We start from the raw sequence: 13,429 nt of genomic DNA on the forward strand, positions 1-13,429 counted from the left end.
CTGATGGACAGCTCTTGAAAACAACGTGAAATATTTGTTTTTATATGTTTCTGGAGATAGAGAAGGTGAGAACAGTGAGGCTTTCAGAAGCACAGCCTCCGAGTCACCTGTGTCTTTATGTAGTCAGTGAAACTCAATTTCATTCCTCATCTGAGTGTATGTGTGTGAGTGTGTGTGGTGTGTGTGTGTGTGTAGTGCTTTGAGAACAGGTATAGAAAATGTGTGTGTGTTAGGAGTGAAAGAGTGTGTTAATTGTCTCTTTGGCTTCATATGGTGAGCACATGAGGCATGTAAAACCTGCTTTAATCCCGGCTGTGTAGAGTTAAGCCAAAAGAAATACTCCGGCTGCCATTGGACGATTTGTGGCCAGACTAACCGCAGGCTTCTGGCTCCTTACACAAGCTCACAGGACTCTGACGCTCTGATAGCCAACACTTACTGATACACATGGATACAAACACACACACACACACACACACCTACTTTTATTATAGTGCTTGCTGCATTTTATTTGAGCTAATGTACACTTTTTAATACCATATAAATGTTCACTTTCCTTTGTTTTTTCCCCTCTTAATTAATTTCTCCTTGTCTTTCTTTCTTTCTTTCTTTCGTTCTCTCTGCCTCCTTCTTTATTTTTCTTTATCTTTATTTGTCTTTTTAGTCTTAATCTCTGTTTATCTCTTTCTCTTTTTCTCTCACTTCCTTGTTTCCTTTTTTCTCCCCTTTTCTGTTCTTTCTTTCTTCTCTCTGTTTTTCTTTATTTCCTTTATTTATCTTTATTCTCTCATCTTATTAGTCTTTTATATATTCTTATATATCTCTGTTTTTCTCTTATTCTCTCCCTTCTTTGCTTCCTTTTTCTCCTGTCCTTTCTTTCCCCTGTCTCTTTCTTTATTCTTTCTTTATTTTCTTTATTTATCTCTATTCTCTCACCCTTTTTTCCTTTCTGTCTCTGTCTTCCTCTTCCTCTCTCTTTTCATTGCTTCCTTTTTTCTCTCCTTTTCTTTTATCCTGTTCTTTCTGTCTCTTTTTCTTTCTTTCTCTTTCTTTCTTTCTTTCCACTGCCTCCTTCTCAAGTTTTCCTTTATTTTCTTTATTTATCTGTTTTCTCTCATCCTTTTAGTCTTTCATATATTTTTCATATATCTATCTGTTGTTCTATTTTTCATAATCTCTCACTTCCTTGCTTCCTTTTTCCTCAGTTTTTCTTTTCTACTGTTCTTTCTTTCTTTCTTTCTTTCTTTCTTTCTCCATTCTTCCCTTGGCTAGAGTGAGTGCTGTGGCATTATTGGGATTTCAGATTGTTTGTAATGACAGTGCTCCCTGACTGTTGTGTCACTCCAGAGCCCTGTCTCCTTCATTTTGCAGCGTTGTAGTCTAATGCGTTTGTGTGTTGTTTATGTGTAGACTCTGAGAACAGTTACACCCTGAGCTGTGGAGTACCGGTTCAACCAGGCAAAGCAGTACAAAAGAACATCACTGCCTCCTCCTCCACCTCCACTCTACAGAGCTGTACCGGTAACTGCTCCTTTCTTCTTCCTCCTTTTATTCACTCTTTCTTTCTGTCTTCCTTTCATTTCTCCCCTCTGGTTTTCCCCTTGTACAGTACATTTCTTCGCATACATGATCCGTCTTTGGCAGTATTTAGTATGTGAGAGTGATGCCTTGCAGTCCAGGGTGTACACCCCTGTCTTCCTAGGATGGGGACTGGGCATTCCTTCAGTGGGAGGAGCCACAATAAACCATGTGAATGAATATTATAAATCTGTCCCAAACAGACCTAGCAAATTTTCATGACAGTGGATGAGTATCATGGGATGTGGTTTAACTCCCCTAAGATGCTGCACTGAAATTGAGCGACACTGCCATAGATATTTGATCAGAAATGGACCAACGCAGTCTTTGCACTGTGGTCGATACAAAAGTCTGTCTGGATTTTTTCAGAATAAATGGGTACGTATGAACGATGTTTGTTCAGTTATTTAACTTTTTGCAAATTTGAACTCTTATGAGCTCTTCCATGACCTTCTGTTCCCCTGGTTGCTGAGTTATAGATTTCCCATTGGGGTTTTGTACATTTTGGACAGTAACACAGTGTTCAGACAAACAGATGCACACACTCACTCACACACACACACACACACGGCTGATGTTGGACGACGCTACTGTGGCTGCTGTGTCTCCGCTGACAGATATGAAATACACAACCTGCTTTCCACCTCAGGTGTCCCACGCAGTTCCCTCAGAGTTCACTCTGTATGTGTGTGTATTTTTGTGTAAGGGGGAAAGGCCTCTACTCCTGTATTAAAGAGACTGTCCTCAAACCCCCTCAATTTCTTTCTGTCTCTCACGTTCCCTTCCTATTACTGTTTACCAGGATTGTCATGTTTGTAATGATATGGAATGAGCTTGTGAAATCCGTGAGCCTCTGAAGAATTTCATATTTGACTGATGTTTGTTTGAGATGGCGGGATGTTGGAATGATTGTGTGAGACGTGTGTTTGTCCTGCCCCTCAGAGGCACTGGCGCAGCCCGTTAAACAGAAGGCACGGTTCAAGATCAAGGACGCGAAGTGTCACCTGAGGCCACGCAACAGAGAGAAGCATCGAGATGGGGCCAAGCAGGGCCTGCAAGGTGACCTGTCCAAATAACACAACAAACCCTGTCTTTTTATTGTGGGATGCGGATAGGGAAGAGCCATCGTTATTATTTCATTTTATATCCTTTATATCCTGTTCTTTCTTTTATTTCTCTTTTCCTTTTTTCTTCTTTTTTCTCCTCTATATTTCTTTCCTCTCCTTTCTGCTTGTTTTCCTTTCCTTCCCTTTTTTCTTTCCTTTACTTAATTTTTTTTCTTTCCTATCCTATCTTCCCTTTCCTTTTTTCCTCCTTTCTTCACCACTGTATTCTATTTTCTTTATTTATTTTCTCCAATATTTCCCTTTCACCTTTCTATCCATTCTATCCTTTTCTTTCCTTTCTTTTATTTATCTTTTCCTTTTTTCTCCTCTATATTAATTTCCTTTTCTTCCTTTCCTTTCTGCTTGTTTTTCTTTCCTTTCTGCTTTTATCCTTTCTTCTCCACTCTATTACTTTCCTTATTTCTCCATTATTTCCCTTATTTCCTTTCTATCCTTTTCTGTTTATGTCTTTCTGCTTCTCTCTTTTCCTTTTTCTCCTCTCCTCCTCTCCTGTCCTCTCTTCCTCTCGTCTCCTCTCCTCCTCTCCTCTCCTCTCATCTCCTCCTCTCCTTTCCTCTCCTCCTCTCCTCTTCTCCTGTCCTGTCCTCTCCTCCTCTCCTTTCTTCCACTCTGCTTCTGTCCTCTCCTCCTCTCCTGTCCTCTCCTCTCCTCAGGAGCTCAGTTTCCCTGCACAGATGACTGCCAGGTGACGTTTGTAAATCTGAAGTGTGAGTCTTCTAAAAAGCGCCGGCGAGGGCGAAAGTCTCCGACTAAAGAGGTCTCACACATCACTGCTGAGTTCGAGATGGAAATGAAGGAGGAGGAGGCCTCAGGTGTGTGTTCAGCTTTACTCTACACCAGCTATCTGATATAACTGATCTTACTGATTAAGGCCCAAGCACGAAAATAAGACATAAGAAAACGGCATTATAACGGTAATTTTGTGACCATGTGGTAACCTGTAATTACAAAAAGGGGCGGGGTTTAAAAGAAATACAGGATTCTCATTTAGAAGTCACAAGTGAGCTGTTCCTTTTGTCACATATAAAATAATTGCACCTGAATGAAAATAAAGCACTAAAGTGAAATGAAATAAGAGTGCGTGTTGTTTTGTGTGGCAGAAACGTGTAATGTGGATTGCGTGCGAGAGAAGACGAAGCAGAGGCTGCAGAACACACTGCGCACCCTGAGGAAGTCCATCATTAAGCAGCAGTTCTATATCCAGTTTTCAGGCTCAGCGTACGAGGTGGCGCAACGTGCCGTCCGTCCACCGGAGACAGACGAGAGCTGTAGCACGGGTCAGGTCCTCACCAAGGGAAAGTGTGGTAGGCATTGTTGAACATGAGGCTGGTTGTGTGTTTTAGTCATCCAGGTTGTTTTTGACGATTAGTAGGTTTCAGAAAGTTCCGTCTGGCAACCTTAAGGGTTCTTTGGTTTGTCTCATGTGAAAACACTGATCTTATGACTGTGCTGTGTGTCTCCCAGTCAGCTGTGGTGTAGGGACGTTCTACAGCGGCGAGCAAGACAGGTGTGTCCAGTGTCCACCCGGAACCTATCAGGACACAGAGGGTCAGCTGTCCTGTGAGCCGTGTCCCGCTGCCGAAACCCAGAGCATTACAGGGGCCAAGAACGTCTCTGAGTGTGGAGGTGTGTGTGTGTCAAATCAATGATCGGCATTGTAATGTTAATACCAAGCACTGATTATAGGGATTGATTGAAATGGCAGAAATCAGTATCATTGATTACGCAACGTCAATGACTTCATCTCAGGTATTAATATGTAAATGTCGAGGCTTTTCAGAAAAATGGCTTGGAACCTATGCCGAACACTGACTGCGCTTCCTTCCTTCCATTATCGGGAATCTGCTCATTATTCTACATCATGTTGTGGTTATAGGTCTGTGTCCTGCTGGTCATTTCTCTGCCGATGGTTTCCAGCCGTGCCAGCAGTGTCCACTAGGAACCTTCCAGCAGGAGCGTGGGCGTGTGCTCTGCTTCCCCTGTGGAGGAGGACTCATGACCAAACACATAGGAAGCACCTCTTTCAGAGACTGTGAAGCCAAAGGTAACACACCAAACTCTACATTTTTAAATGTGTTTCAAGTTTTTTGTTCTGCTTTGTGTTGTGTATAACTAGGATCGCCCTCTCTCAAACACATCTCGATTCATTCAACCAAGCAACAATTTGATATACATCGCTTCACTACTGATGTGATATGATTCACTTCAGCGCTGATATGATTCAGTTCAACTCCAATCTAATATGATTCATTTCAGTTCAATTTTTCCACCATGAGAGCGTCTTCCGGATAGTGCGTCCTGCTTTCTTTGTTAATATGAAAATGTTGTTCTTTTTGCCTTGTTAACTTGTTAAGAGAGAAAAAAAAGAGAGGCTGGTGAGGGAACAACTGTTTATAGCTGCTATGGCACGATTGATAACGGAAATAGACTTTCTGGAAGTTCAATAACATATAACAATATGTAACAATATAACAAAACGTAACAATAACCGTTTTTAGCCATTTGCCCTTTCTTTTCAAACTGGATCTTGGCTTGTAGATTGATCCCCAAAGTAGATTGATCCCCAAAGTAGATTGATCCAGATCCCTTCAAACTGGATCTTGGCGTGTAGAGTGATCCGTAACATAGATTGATCCAGATCCCTTCAAACTGGATATTGGCATATTGATCTCTAAAGTAGATTGATCCAGATCCCTTCAAACTGGATCTTGACTTGTAGATTGATCCCTAACGTAGATTGATCCAGATCCCTTCAAACTGGATCTTGGTATGTAGATTGATCCCTAACGTAGATTGATCCAGATCCCTTCAAACTGGATCTTGCCTTGTAAATTGATCCCTAAAGTAGATTGATCCAGATCCCTTCAAACTGCATCTTGGCTTGTAGATTGATCCCTAACGTAGATTGATCCAGATCCCTTCAAATTGGATCTTGGTTTGTAGATTGATCCCTAAAGTAGATTGATCCAGATCCCTTCAAACTGGATCTTGGTATGTAGATTGATCCCTATCGTAGATTGATCCAGATCCCTTCAAACTGGATCTTGGTATGTAGATTGATCCCTATCGTAGATTGATCCAGATCCCTTCAAACTGGATCTTGCCTTGTAAATTGATCCCTAAAGTAGATTGATCCAGATCCCTTCAAACTGCATCTTGGCTTGTAGATTGATCCCTAAAGTAGATTGATCCAGATCCCTTCAAACTGCATCTTGGCTTGTAGATTGATCCCTAAAGTAGATTGATCCAGATTCCTTCAAAAGTTGATCTTGGCTTGTAGATTGATCCCTAAAGTAGACTGATCCAGATCCCTTCAAACTGGATCTTGGCTTGTAGATTGATCCCTAGAGCGTATCACAGACATTTTCTTTATTAATTTGAGTAATTTTTTTACACCCCTAATTACAAGCAATTTCTCTAAATTGGTGGTCTCTAAAACCACTTTAAAATAAAAAAAATCAGCGTCACTGTGTCGGAGCAATGCAAAGGTCGTAAAGTGTTACTGCGCATGTGTCAAAATACATAGACAGAAAAATGGCTGCCGGAAGAAATGCCTCATAAGGAATAAAACATGACAGGGCATGTTGTTATGGGAAAATAATCGATGATGGCAAACCCAATGCAAAGTGGCATTACTATCACCTCGAGAGCTGATTATTTTCCTCTAACAGCACGTCCTGCATTATTCCTCTTCTTCCATAACAATTCACCAACCATTACATTATTGTCAATAATTGAAACAGGACAATTTAGTTCTTGTAATCCCCATACACATCATTTGCTGTCTGCATCCTCCTCTTTATAGTCTTCCATACTTCTTTTATGCCTTATATAACATAGATAGAAAGAGAGAGAAAAAGCATGTGTACACAAAGACGTAAGACAATCCTTTTACATCTCATTTAATACTGCTTTGCCTTGTTACTGTCTAATGATCCTGCTTTCTGTGTGTGTGTGTGTGTGTGTGTGTGTGCGTGTGTGGGAACAGTGCACTGTGCTTCAGGACACTACTACAACTCCAGCACACACCGTTGTATCCGTTGTCCTGTTGGTACTTATCAGTCTGAGTTTGGGCAGAATTACTGCGTCACCTGTCCTGGAAACACCACCACTGACTTTGATGGAGCTACAAACGTCACGCAGTGCAAGAGTAAGGCAATCTGTAGAGAAAAAAACAAAAAGACAGAGATAAAAATATCATAAGATTAATAAAGGAAGTGCGGTTTGCAGCACATTTGAGAATGTGCTTGGTACACTTCAGAATTTTGGGCACCCTTTGATTAAAATGAGCAAAAATGACTGTATACATGCTTTTTGAGCTTGAACCTATAGGCATGTTGTGAGTTTTAATTTACGTTTACAATTGATTTAAAAAAAACATTTTAATTAAAATGGAATTATATTTCTCTTAAACACTGGTTTTAAATTTAGCCGCACCCCCAAAATGACATTTTCTTCACATTTTTTAAATGGTTCCAGGCTTATAAAACGTTTTTGTTATGTCCCTGATTGTATCCGATGGTATTTTATTATGTTTTGATGAAAGTTCTTTTGTTTTCCGCATTGTGGTCTTATTTACACCTCAGTTAAACAATAAAGGAAGCACAGTTTCTAGAGACTGAAAGCAATTTAAAAAATAATAAGAATGACAATTTGTTATTTATTTTAAATATTTTTTAGGGATTTCAATAATTTTGCCCTAAAAAAAAACAACAACAAAAATACTATATTAAAAACAATTCTTATAAAATTATGGAAAATGTGAATTATTTCACCAAATGCTTCTCCAAAGATTTATTTTACACAATGATATTTCTGCATTCTACTGAAGGGTGCTAATCATTTTGACTGGTTTTGTTTGAGAGTGGATCATTGATCTGCTTGACATGCTGTATATACATGACAGGATTGGTTTCCTCTGTATAGATCAAATGTGTGGGGGTGAGCTGGGGGATTTTATGGGTTATATCGAGTCCCCTAACTATCCCGGAGATTATCCGTCTAACGTGGACTGTGTGTGGACCATCAACCCTCCCAACAAGAGGCGGATCCTCATTGTGGTGCCTGAGATCTTCCTCCCTATCGAGGACGAGTGTGGGGACGTGCTGGTCATGAGGAAAAGCTGTACGTGTAGCACTTGACTTGTGTATCTAAGTCGTAACACTTTATTTAAGGGCAGCGTTTATAAGCCTTATATTCAGATACTTAACAAATGACATAAACTTACATAAACATTTATAAAGGCTTGTTCAGAATCACATTGGCATCTCATTATTACGCTGATGTGACCCAGACATACCAGAAGTAAGCTGTCATAACATTTGAAAACCAGTCCCAGTGAAAAACACTGTCATAACCTTATGTCAACCTTATATCAGATGATATGTCAGCTTAACTTAACATAAGTATTGACATAAGTAGCTTGTATAATATCTGACAAGTGTTGGAATATAACTTTGTAAATGTCTATGTAGGTTTACTTCATTTTTCTCAAGGACTTGTGTAGGGCGTATTTATGATATTTAGTATTTAATATTATGTAGTATTTGTCATTTAGTATGACAAATACTTTAGTATGTATTTAGTATGTATTATTGTGTCATTTATTTAGAATTAATTATTATTAGCTATTTATTATGTAATATTTATTTAGTTATTTGGTATTTATTGTTACTATTGTTAGTATTTATTTATTATTATGTCCTGTTTGATATTTAGTATTTATTTACATGACGTAATATTTATTATTATGTGATGTTTATTTTATTTAACAGTTATTATTGTGTCATATATGTTGTTTAGTATTTATTGAAGTTATGTAGCATTTGTTATTTAGTATTTACGTGTTATATATTAGGTTATCGAAACAGTCAGCTCTCTCAGCAATTGATATTCGGTGACTCGCTCAACTCCTCGTTCTTTTTTCTTAGCCCAGCCCACATCCATAACCACCTATGAGACGTGTCAGACGTACGAGAGGCCAATCGCTTTCACCTCCCGCTCCCGCAAACTCTGGATCCAGTTCAAGTCCAATGAGGGCAACAGCGGCAAGGGGTTTCAAGTTCCCTATGTCACCTACGATGGTGAGACATCTCTTCTCCCCATCTTTAGACGACCAATATATTTTTATGTTCTAGGTTGAAATGCCCTAAAAAAACCCCTGCAATTTGGACTCTAGTCATCCAGGTCCTTACTTACTTACGAACCCCCACGTTCTCTGATCCAACCAGCAAATTTGTATAGTTCGAAAGCACTCTTGAAAGATTTAAACAATACATAACTTTGTTTTAGGCTGACAATTTGCGTTTATTTCATATATTATTTGGGAGCATCAATTTTTATATTTAAAATATTATTAAAAACAGTTCTTATGAGAATTTTTTTTTGTTAGGGAAAATCTATGTAGGTTAGGAACATTTATCAGACACTCAGTATAATTTTGCTTTCTTTGCTGGTTGAAATAAGCAACACAGGTGCATCTCAGAAAAATGGAATATCATGGAAAACTTCATTTTTCCCCATAATTTAATTCAAGTGAAATATTTCAAGCCGTTTTTTTTTTTTTTTAATCTTGATTATTACAGCTTACAACTCATGGAAATAAAAAATCCAGTATCTCAAAATATTAGAATAAAGAATTTATAATACAGAAATGTCGTCCTGAGAAAAGCTCTAATCAGCGAATTAACTCAAAACACCTGCAAAGGTTTCCTGAGGCTTTAATCTCTCAGTCTGGTTCAGTACACAATCATAATCACGGGGAAGATGAAAGTAAATGTTGCATTTCATTTGGAAATCGAGGTCCCAGAGTCTGGAGGAAGAGTGGAGAGGAACAGAATCCGAGTTGCTTGAAGTCCAGCGTGAAGTTTCCACAGTCAGTGATGATTTGGGTTGCCAGGTCATCTGCTGGTGTTGGTCCACTGTGTTTTCTCAAGTCGAGAGTCGATGCAGCGTCTACCAGGAGATTTTAGAGCACTTCATGCTTCCATCTGCTGACGAGCTTTATGGAAATGCTGATTTCCTTTTCCAGCAGGACTTGGAACCTGTCCACAGTGCCAAAACTACTAGTATCTGGTTTGCAGACCATGGTATTACTGTGCTTGATTGGCCAGCCGACTCTCCTGACCCGAACCCCATAGAGAATCTACGAGAGACACCAGACCCAACAATACAGACGAGCTGAAGGCCGCTATCAAAGCAACCTGGGCTTCCAGAACACCTCAGCAGTGCCACAGGCTGATTGCCTCCATACCACGCCGCACTGATGCAGTAATTCATGCAAAAGGATTAAAGCCCCAACCGAGTATCGAGTGCATAAATTAACACCATACTTTTCAGAATGTCGACATTTCTCTATTATAAATTCTTTATTGTAATATTTTGAGTTACTTGATTTTTGATTTCCGTGAGCTGTAAGACGTAATCATCAAGATTATCACAAAAAAGACTTGAAATATTTGACTTTATATGTAATGAATCTAGAATATATGAAAGTTCCACTTTTTGAATTAAATTGCGGAAAAAATGAACTTTTCCACGATGTTCTGATTTTTTCCGATACACCTGTATGTAAGCATCCTTTTAACATGTTTATGTTTTGTGTGTGTGCCAGAGGATTACCAGCAGCTCATTGAGGACATTGTTCGAGATGGTCGACTCTACGCATCAGAGAATCACCAGGAGATCTTAAAAGTAAGAACTTTGATTCCTTCCACTATCATCCTGCAGTTTTTGATGGTACCGTAATCGTTTGTATTTAAACTTTAGAATTTTGCAGGAAGTCACAAAGAATCCTCTATCATTACATCTAATCAGGGATTAAGTGCGGAATAAAATGCTTGGAGACCTGCTGGTTTAGGAAAATAATCAACAATGGAGTCGGTGTGATGAAGAGTTACTGGTGCCACTCCGAAGTTGATTATTTTCCCATACCAGCACGTCCTGAAGTGTTTTATTCATCTTATACCACAGCAATTTGCCAAAAAGTTCTATTTTTATTTAACATAGAATGGCACATCATATTTTTATGCATTTATAGTAACATTTAACGTTGTGGAACGTCCCTAAAAGAGGTTAATCAGCTATGTTATAGCAGCTATAACCCTTCATTCCCTCACCAGGTTCTCTTTTTTCCTCTTTTCCGTGAGTTAGTGTAAAGCTGTGGCTTGAAATTGTCAGAGCTGCTGTTATTTAAAAAAATGAACCACCACCTTCTGACCAATCTGATTTGAGAATAGCATGCTTGTGTAGGTTTAATAGGTTTGGGTTTAAACTCTGTTTCTAATTTTTTCAGGATAAGAAGCTGATTAAGGCTCTGTTCGACGTCCTGGCTCACCCTCATAACTATTTCAAGTACACAGTTCAGGAGTCCAAAGAGATGTTCCCTCGCTCCTTCATCAAGCTTCTACGCTCCAAAGTCACCAGGTTTCTACGGCCTTACAAATAGAAACCTGCAACGCTGCTCTTTCCTTCCCCAACCCCTCGTCTTCTCCTCATCTCCTTTCACACGCCTCTGTTTCCCCTTCACTCGGCTGATTTTCTCTGTCTGCGTCCCTCTGGAGTGTTTCCACTCGCTAGCTAAATCCCAGAATGCCTCACTGCAACACAAAGTGGAGGTCTGGTCTTCCTCCTACCTCTTCTCTGGAGTCTCACTTTTATATTTCCTTTATAAGCCTATTTTTTTTGTTGTTCCATTGTTTATATTTTGCTTTGGGATTTTTTTTAAATGCTTTTGAATATTTATATGTGCTACAACTCGCAGAGACCCAATTTTCCCAGATGTTTAATATCTCTATATTTGTATATGTATGTACGTATGCATGTGTATTTGCGTATGTGTGTTACACCTGTGCCCTGCAGGCGTACATTCATACAAACATATTGTTAGTATGAAAAAAAAATTCGTTCATGCCCCAGACATGCACAAGATTGCGTTTAGAAATGACTGGTGTGCACTTAATTTTATTTTATTTTATTTCCAAAAACAAAATAGTCTCAGTATGGCGAATGGAATTAGTTTATGAACATGGACTAAAGGTGAACAACAGTGTTTGAACAAAGAGAAATAGATGATTAAAAAGCATATATAACAAGATAAAGACTACCTGCTGGTAACATTGGGTTACTATAGAGTTACACTTTTGTTTTGTAACTAATATTTGGAACTTTAATTGCACTTGAATTTTATATTGTAAACTTTAGAGAAAAAAAATTGTTACTTCTTCTTTTTCCTTATGTTTGTGTTGTATAGAAATGTTTTACATTTGGTTGTCCTGATTGCTTCTCTCTCCTGGCTGAAATGGGATTTAAAAAAGTCTCGCCTCTTCGGAATGCCAAAAAGCAGTTAAGCCTATATTAACCCCTTAAAGTCCCAGCTTATTATTTAGTCATTACCCTTATAGTACAGTATACGGCCAGTTTTGTTGTCTTGGACTCGTTGCATCGCCGGGACTCATGCTCGCGATCACCGGACGATAGGGTGAACGCCTTTCTGTTGAGCCACTCAGGAGCCCAGGGAAAGACTGTTTATAGTTGCTATAACGTAAGTGATAACAGGAATTAACTTGCTTTGTGGACGTTCCACAACATTCAACATCACTATAAATAGATAAAAAGTACAATGTATAGTTTTTTTAACAAAAAAAAAAATTGTGTTAGTGTTGGCCAATTGCTGTGGTATAAGAGGAATGAAACACTTCAGAACGTGCTGTTATTGGAAAAGAATCAACTTTATTTAGTTGTAACAGTAACTTCGCTTTACGCCAGGTCGCGTCACACCACCCTGTTGTTGATTATTATCCTTTAACGACAATTTGTTTAATAATATTATTATTATTATAAAGGGTTTTTCTTAATTTTCTTAATTTCTTAATTCAGTAACTACAGTAACTAAGGCCAGTAGGAAAGGTGTATAGTTATTATAGTGAGGAATGGAATTCTGGGACTTTAAGGGGTTTATTATATGAACCGAATTGGACTTTTGTTTGAAACATGTTGATTATATATAGTAAATGCATATTAGTAACGTTTGCGTGCTGTGCACATGGTAGAAAGCACAAAACAGCTCTCATTTTAGACATAACCTTTACAGCGCTTGAAGTCATACTGTAACACATCCATTTCAGTGGCATATGAAGTGTTCAATTTAAGGAATGTTAGCTTTAACTTTATGAATGTATCATGAGGGAGGTCATGTGGGTTTTTGGTTGAATAAGAGAAGATTATTTTCTGCTAACTGGTGAATATTTTGTATAAAATGGCTCTGTATGTGTGTCTAGGTTTCTCAGTAATGTCAGTGGGGTTCGTACACATCATGTTCATCATTGAAATTGGGCAGATTATAAATGTGCTTAAATACGTAGACTCTGAGTTGTAACACTGTTCTCTACATGCAATACATGGATTTTTACCCTAGTTTCTCTCGCTTTATTCCCAATTTCTACTAACTTGAAAGCTACTAACCTGGAAGAATGAAACCTCTGAAACAAGTCACCACATCTTCTTGAACCGCTGCTTGTGTAACATGATAGGATTGATCAGTGTTTCTCAATGCTGGTCCTGGAGTAGTTCCATCCTAAACATTTTGGTGTTTTCTCTTCTCTAATCAGTCCATACAGAATTTCGAGTTTTTTTGTGATCCAAAAATGCTTGATTTTGCAGCTTTTTTCAAAATTGCAATTGCAGGAAATTGTTCTGCAGGTCTTTCACAGTGATGTGTGTTGGTA

General features: G+C 38.7%; 1 protein-coding gene across 2 annotated transcripts in view; it reads left to right on the forward strand.

Moving 5' to 3' along the window:
- scube1 (signal peptide, CUB domain, EGF-like 1) overlaps positions 1–13,118 on the forward strand; it is a 95,671-nt gene extending 82,553 nt beyond the window's left edge. For both annotated transcript variants that reach the window (XM_053650675.1, XM_053650676.1), the window contains 11 exons: positions 1,411–1,521; positions 2,521–2,637; positions 3,359–3,517; positions 3,806–4,009; positions 4,170–4,331; positions 4,582–4,749; positions 6,694–6,855; positions 7,632–7,829; positions 8,636–8,788; positions 10,318–10,397; positions 10,999–13,118. In XM_053650675.1, the coding sequence (XP_053506650.1) occupies positions 1,411–1,521; positions 2,521–2,637; positions 3,359–3,517; positions 3,806–4,009; positions 4,170–4,331; positions 4,582–4,749; positions 6,694–6,855; positions 7,632–7,829; positions 8,636–8,788; positions 10,318–10,397; positions 10,999–11,151 (1,667 nt within the window). In that variant the 3' untranslated portion in view covers positions 11,152–13,118. The remainder of the gene's footprint in view (positions 1–1,410; positions 1,522–2,520; positions 2,638–3,358; positions 3,518–3,805; positions 4,010–4,169; positions 4,332–4,581; positions 4,750–6,693; positions 6,856–7,631; positions 7,830–8,635; positions 8,789–10,317; positions 10,398–10,998) is intronic.
- Positions 13,119–13,429: the final 311 nt, after the last annotated feature.

This window comes from Ictalurus furcatus, chromosome 19, assembly GCF_023375685.1.
Source record: "Ictalurus furcatus strain D&B chromosome 19, Billie_1.0, whole genome shotgun sequence".
Taxonomy (NCBI): domain Eukaryota; kingdom Metazoa; phylum Chordata; class Actinopteri; order Siluriformes; family Ictaluridae; genus Ictalurus; species Ictalurus furcatus.